Source organism: Bufo gargarizans, chromosome 3, assembly GCF_014858855.1.
Source record: "Bufo gargarizans isolate SCDJY-AF-19 chromosome 3, ASM1485885v1, whole genome shotgun sequence".
In the NCBI taxonomy this organism is placed as follows: domain Eukaryota; kingdom Metazoa; phylum Chordata; class Amphibia; order Anura; family Bufonidae; genus Bufo; species Bufo gargarizans.
This window is the reverse complement of record NC_058082.1, coordinates 1,245,032-1,252,522: the sequence shown is the minus strand read 5'-3', so window position 1 is coordinate 1,252,522 and position 7,491 is coordinate 1,245,032. Positions and strand designations below refer to the sequence as shown.

The 7,491-nt window shown below is 48.7% G+C and overlaps 1 protein-coding gene across 1 annotated transcript in view; it reads right to left on the bottom strand.

Moving 5' to 3' along the window:
- Nucleotides 1-4,078: 4,078 nt before the first annotated feature.
- The window catches only part of LOC122932802 (aldehyde dehydrogenase family 3 member B1-like), a 32,865-nt gene continuing 29,452 nt past the window's right edge, over nucleotides 4,079-7,491 (bottom strand). Inside the window, exon 5 of the mRNA XM_044287422.1 lies at nucleotides 4,079-4,229. Within this exon, the coding sequence (XP_044143357.1) occupies nucleotides 4,132-4,229 (98 nt within the window). The 3' untranslated portion in view covers nucleotides 4,079-4,131. The remainder of the gene's footprint in view (nucleotides 4,230-7,491) is intronic.

Below are 7,491 nucleotides of genomic sequence, written 5' to 3'. Positions count from 1 at the left end.
CACAACTACTTCGGGTCGAGGCCCCAACACAACCACCAGGAGGGAGCCGTCAACCACCTCAGCGACCTGCAGCAGCGGCCTATAGACCTCCACAGACTACTGGACCTCGCTGTTTCCGGTGCAAGCAAGTGGGACACTACCGTAGGGACTGCCCACTGGAACAACCCCGATCTAACTGGAACCCTCCGTCAGGTGCCAGCACCAGGGCAGCAGTCCGCTCACTTGATTACCCAGTTCCAACTACTGGGGAGGCCCGGGAGTTATCTTGAGAAGAACCCCTGGGGTTCCTTTATGAAGCTAATCCGGTACAGGCAGCCAGTGAGGATAAACGACAACACCACTGTCAACTGGTGATGGTTAATGGCCAAACTGTCCAAGGCCCCTGGGATACAGGGGCCACCATCACATTGATTCAGAGACATTTGCTCAATAACAACAAGGAGCCAACAGGCAAATCTATTGCTGTTCGGGTGACAGGGGGAGTCGTCTATAGAATCCCCACTGCCCAGGTTCATTTGGATTGGGGTGTGGGGTCTGGAACAGTAAAGGTGGGGGTCATGAAGGATTTGCCGCCGATGTGATACTTGGCAATGATTTGAGTCCTCTTACGTCTGTCTTTATGCCTACACCCAACCAGGAGGTGCACACTGTAATTACCAGAGCCCAGAGTCGTTCTTCAGAAGACCCCTCACAAACTCTGGGAACCCAGGTAAGATTCACTTTCCCAACAGCGACAGTAGAGCCCCTATCCTGGGACACCCCTGAGGATTTTGGGAAATAGGTAGCGAGAGACCCCACCTTACTAAAGGGAAAATGCTGTAACTGATCAAGGGGGACTGGAGGGGGAGCAGTATGTATGGAAAGGTAGCAGATTGTATAGGCTAACCGATTCTAGGACAAAAGCCCCATGGCCCAAGCGTAAATATCAGCTAGTCATCCCCCAAAAGTATAGGCAGGAGCTGTTCAGAATTGGGCACGACATCCGCTTAGCTGGGCATTTGGGCATCCGGGTGACCCAACATTTTTTCTGGCCAGGAATCTCCAATGATGTCCGACAGTATTGTCAAACTTGTGAAGTATGCCAATGGGTGGGCAAGATAGGTGACCACACTAGGGCCAAAATGATCCCCATGCCCATAATTGAAGAGCCCTTTAGTCGGGTAACGGTGGATTTAATAGGGCCCCTGGCTCAACCTAGCCGCTCCGGTAAACGTTACATCCTGACCACAGTGTATTACGCCACTAGGTACCCTGAAGCGGTAGCAGTGCCCAATATTGAGGCTGAAACAGTAGCAGATGCCCTGGTTAAGGTATTCTCAAGAGTAGGATTTCCCATATAAATTCTATCTGACCAGGGTACCCAATTCACAGCGTCTGTAACACATCAGCTATGGAAGATCTGTGGGATAAAACCCATGACTAATGGTCTCTGTGAGCGATTTAATGGAACTCTGAAGCAAATGCTGAAGACGTTCACGGCCGCCTACAGAGACTGGGAATGGTTCCTGCCTCACCTCCTCTTTGCTTATAGGGAGGTGCCGCAGGAATCAACGGTATTCTCGCCCTTCGAGCTGCTATGCGGGAGGTAAGTGAGGGGACCCATAGATCTAATTAGGGAGCATTGGGAGGGGGCCAGAGAATCGGCAGGGACCCCGGTGGTACCGTATGTGCTGGAATTGAGGGACCGAATGGAGGCATTGACTCAGATGGTACGCGAGAACCTTCAGGTGGCCCAGCGGCGCCAGCGGGTATGGTATGACCGGAAGGCCCAATACCGTAGTTTTCAACTGGGACAGAAGGTTATGGTACTTAAACCGGTCCTGCATGACAAACTACAGGCTGCCTGGCTTCGACCATACCAGATTATTGGGAAGATATGTGACACTACTTACACTGTAGCCAGTTGTGAGAATGAGGATGTGAAGTGCACATTTCACATCAACATGCTCAAGGAGTACAAAGGGAAAGAGGAAGAAGTGGCTGCCGTATGAACCCCAGCTTCTGAGTATACAGATAACTTACCGTTACCCGAGTTGCTAGGGAGTGACCAGAGAGAAAGGGCCATAGAGTTGGTGCACTTGAGGGAACGGCTGGGACCTCAGGAGCGGACACAGGCGATCACTCTTCTGGAAGCCAAACAGGCCACATTCTCTCAGGAGCCCGGGTACACTAGACTAGCAACCCACAAGGTAGAGACTCCAGGCCAGGATCCGTTGAGGCAACCTCCCTGCGGCATCCCCAAGGCCGTTCCGGGAAGGGATGTGTAAAGAAATAAAGGAGATGCTTTGCTAAGGAGTCATTGAGCATTCTGAAAGACCTTGGTACTAGTGCTAAAGCGGGACGGGACGACACGCTTCTGTGTAGATTACTGAAGACTAAATTATAAGACTGTTACAGACGCCTACCCAATGCCCCGGGTACACGAACTGCTGGACCGCATCGCTAGGGGGAAGTATCTGACTACTATCGAATTATGCAAGGGCTACTGGCAAATTCCCCTAGCCGAGGATGCTGTTCCGAAATCCGCCTTCGTCACCCCGTTCGTCCTGTATTAATTTAGGGTCATGCCGTTTTGGATTAAGAATGCCCCAGCTACATTCCAAAGAATGGTAGATCGTCTCCTAGATGGGCTCCAGGACTCTGCGCGTGCCTACATGGACGACATTTTTAGCGATTCATGGGAAGCCCAGTTAGAACACATAGGGATCGTATTTGACAGGATCAGAGCAGCTGGTTTGACCTTGCAACCTGAGAAGTGTCACATTGGTATGGCGGAAGTTCAATATCTGGAACACAGGGTAGGTTGTGGAAGACAACAACCGGAGCCGGTTAAAATTGAGGCTGTTGCCAATTGGCCCACTCCCCATACCAAGACACAAGTTATGGCTTTTTTAGGGACAGACGGTTACTATAGACACTTTGTCCCTGACTATAGCGATGTGGCCAAACCCTTGTCAGACCTGACGAAGAAAACATCTCCCCGACAGGTCCTGTGGTCCCCGGAGTGTGAGACACCTTTCCAGACCCTGAAGCAAGCTCTTGTAAATGCACCTGTTCTCGCTGCCCCTGACCCTAACAAACGTTTTATCGTTCACACAGATGCTTCCATGTTTGGACTGGGGGCAGTGTTAAGCCAGGTCCGAGAGAATGTGGGGGGGGGGGGGGGATGCACACAGTAGCCTATCTGAGCCGGAAACTATTGCCCAGGGAGGTCAGTTATGCAGCTCGAAAAAGAGTGCCTAGCTCTCGTCTGGGCACTGAAAAGACTGACACCTTATCTCTATGGCCGTGCAGTCACCCTCATCACCGACCACAATCCCCTAGTCTGGCTCAACCGAGTTGCAGGGGATAACACCCGTCTTCCCAGGTGGAGTCTAGCCCTACAACCGTACGACTTCACTATACACTACTGGCCTGGCAAGCTGAACGGGAATGCGGATGGCCTGTCTAGGCAAATGGAGTTGGCAGCTTAAGTATCTCAGGGGCTACCCGGACAGCCCTAAGTCTACCCGAAAACGGTCCATCTGTGTCTGCCGGAGCTGTCAGCAAGGAGGGAGCAGTGGGAAGGAGAGCCCTTTATTATGCCCTCCATCATGAACACTGTTTGACTCTTCTCACAGTCTTACCACAGCCAACTAAGGATGTGACACATGGGGCGGGGCTTATGTTGTCACTCAATTATCTCCCAGGATACTGGGGGAGGAGTTATGTGCGCTGTATAAACTTGATGTGTGTGTGTGTGTGTGTCAATAAAGTTCAGTTCATGGTTTACCCAGCAATAGGCCTCCGCTGATGTGTGGGATGATTTCATGCCTCGGGGAGGTGCCCCCCCATGCCAATTTCTTAACTGAGCCCCTTTGCCACAATGAAAGTGCTCATTGCCCATGGCCCTTCCTCTGCCCCCCTCTTGCCCTTACCTGGTGCTGCCTGATCTGGCCTCATTGGTGGTGCGCCCCTGACTGTGTCCCAAGAGTCACTCACAGTATCCAAACTCTTGATTTTTGCATATTTCTGTGTTATTTGTGACCTATGGTATATACACGTGGGGTGAGCAGTGGTCGGAGCGATACAGAAAGCACATGCTAGAGGGGGCACAGCAAACAATGAGAGAAATGCAACAGCAACATCAAACTAAGCAACAACCTTGTCCAGATAACGCGGAAGACTGTCAGCAAGCAGCTTCTCCGTGTTCTCACTGATCTCCGACGGCTTCACCACCACACAGTTACCTGCAGAACAATAACGAATATCAGAAGTAACAAGGATCACATCGGGTATTAGAAATAAGAGCGCGAACAATCATCATATATTATTTATTATTGGATTTCTATTAGTAACACTTTATAGTTTTATTATCATTGTTCGCATTATTCAATTAGACGCAATAATACTAAGAAGAACCATTCATACTCTTATCTATATTATTTATATATTATTAACAATTCTCCCCAGTATGAGGGTCGATCCCGACACAGTTCTCCAGTAGCCCAATTCCTCACCTACTTCTAGAGATTACCCTATTGGCTGGGGGTATTGATCAAGGAAGCACGGGAGGGGGGAGGGGTTTTCTTAAAGAAAATGGCCAGTATGCATAATATATGGCGGAACTACAAATCTGTCACAAGAAATGTGGCCTAGATGAGTCGTGGGCTTGTCAGTGCCCTGGAGCAGGGAGTACTTTGACACTTGGACATTTGTGGACATTTGCCCGTTCCCTTCACTTCTTATTTTATTTCACTTGAAAGGGTTAACATGCATTGTTTAATACTGTGTACCTGCCTTTTTTAGATATGTTGTGATCGGTATCCTGTTCATTATCACTGTATTTACATGGCACTGTGGAAATGGTTAATGAATACTGAGAAGATTTTTTGGACTTTGAATAGGAACCTGGTAATTTTCCACAGCTGCCATAGAGTTTAAAGAGGGATGGAGGGAAAAAGCAGACAGCCTGACCTTGTGAATGTCTGGTTTTAGCTCTGTTGTTACCTCTGGAAATTTGTTTTTGTCTGGAAAACCTTCTGTGTTATTACCATTGAGTATCACTGAAGCTGTAATGTAAGTCTATGACAGACGGGAAGTGTAACATTGTATCTGTTTGTGCTGAGCTTCTCCGCTCCACCCTCCCGCTAGAAGGTTCTAGTCTAGCAAAAACTGTGTATAAGTAGAGCAGTCAGAGCCCCTAGTGTTCTGTGACCAGAAGAGGCTGAGATGGGGACGCTGAGCCACGGACAATGGGTCACCAAGGAGCAACCCGGACTACTGAGCTACAAATCATGGGCCTTGACCAGGATACCAGCCTTCTGAGAAACTTTGGCACTCCAGTGAATATGGTGATATAGAGATGTATTTATTTATTTTTTTCTTATGCAAGGCAACTTAAAATGACAGTGTGACGTTTCGGTCAATTCTGACCTTTTTCAAACACAAGTTGCCAGTGGAGAATTAGGAGCAAGCATGGAAAATCTGTTGAGCTGGTAGACATGTGTATCCACACCATGGGTTTTGCAATATTCCCTGGAGTGCTGAAGTTTCTATATTGATACTACTGAGGGCTAGGAACCCACAACCCCAGCATCCACATAACCAGGACAAGAGTGCCACGCCACCCTACTTAGCCTTGTGAGAAAGAGAGGGACAGCTAGCTCAGGCCTTTCCTCAGCATCAAACCTTTCTTCTGCCAGGGAGGAGACTGGAGAATCCAGCCCTGTGCCTCGTCCTAGGGAGGAGACTGGAGAATCCAGCCCTACACCTCACCTGTTTTGTTTGGCACTTGAATTCCTCCAGTAAAGAAGCTCACTGTTACTGCAGACCTTTACTCTCTAGACTATTGGGGTGCACCATGCTTTACCATCCCTTAAGAGAGCAGAAACCATGGTGACACCTTGACGGTGATCGGGGGAACCAGCGTAACATTGGGGCCTCCCTAAACCTGGCCACTGAATCTTCTCAAGGGGATAGTCTTTTGGTAAAATTTCATAGTAATTAGATACTTTACTATAAAGAAAAAAAAATCAGGATTCAAAGTCCTAACTGGACAAGATTTCATGGAGGCAGTGCTTGCCCACTGCTGCTCCACTCCTTCCATTGGGCATGCCCCAACACTTTGCTTGCACTCTGACGTTCCACCTCTCCAGCTGCCCGGACACACCAGTGTGTAATTTTCACATCTTCACATAGCCGATGCCTGTTTCGTGCTGGCAATGCCTCTCACTACCCATAAGGCACATTCTTTCTGGGTCTTAAAGGGCCAGTGCATCAGCACCCTGCTCCCCAGTCAATGGCTTGCCATCCTGGGGTATTTAAGGCACTTAACCCTGTGAAAAGGTGCCTGAGCAAATAGGATGTAGTGTGCTAGTTTTCTGTGCTGTTAGCTTACTTGCCTGTACCGTGTACCGACTTTTGGCTGACCTATAGCGTTGACTCTTCTCTGCCTGATCTGCACTGAACTCCTGGATCTTGGAGTGTTTATTGGATTGCACGTACTCTGAACGCCCTGACTTCAGCCTGTCTCTGATTACAGTTTTGCCTGATCTCACAGTGCTCCACAACAGTGTCTTTTGACCCCCATGCAGCAGTAGTCACTTAAACAGAGACTATTCTAGGATGTAGCAGCCTAGTAGTTACCCATGCAGTGGAGTCTTATATTGGCACTTTGCGAATATTCTAGATATTCATCAGTACCCATGATCCCTCACTGCTTCTTGCTTGTGGGCCAATGAGAAGGCTGCAATATCTTTGACTTTGGGAGCAGTGTTGATCGCAAATTTTCGTATCGCAAAATTTTTAGCACGAATTTACTGTTTGCCGATTTTCGCAATCAAGAAAATAATGACTGGAGATCACAAATTCTCAAATTTGCGAATATATAAAGAATATTCGCAAAATATCCCAAATTCGAATATTGCCCCTGCCGCTCATCACTGTTAATGAATGAATACCAGGAGGGTGACTTAAATAGCACCCTAAGAAGTAGCCCCATTTAAGTGACCAAGCAGATCCACATCTGCTTCCTTTACAGGAATTATAGACTCTTAAATCCTTCAGACTCTATGCTCCTTCATGCTTTCTGCTACCTCACACCCTCTGTGCCCATACGCTCTCCACTCCCTCATGCCTTCTGCTCCCTCTTACCCTCTGTTCCCTCACACTCTCGACTCCCTCAAGTCTTCTGCTCCCTCACACACACTGTGCCCTCATGCTCTCCACTCCCTCACATCCTCTGCTCCTTTCTGCTCTTTGCTCCCTAACACCCTCTGTGCCCTCAAGCTCTCCACTCCCTCATGTCTTTTGCTCCCTCGCGTTTTCCACTCCGTCATTCAATCTGCTCCCTCACACGCTCTGTGCTCTCACACTCTCTACTCCCTCACGCTCTCCACACCCTCATGTCATTTGCTCTTTCACGTTCTCCACTCCCTCATTCAATCTGCTCCCTCAGACTCTACACTCTCTCATGTCTTATGTTTCCTCACACCCTCTGTGCCCTCAAGC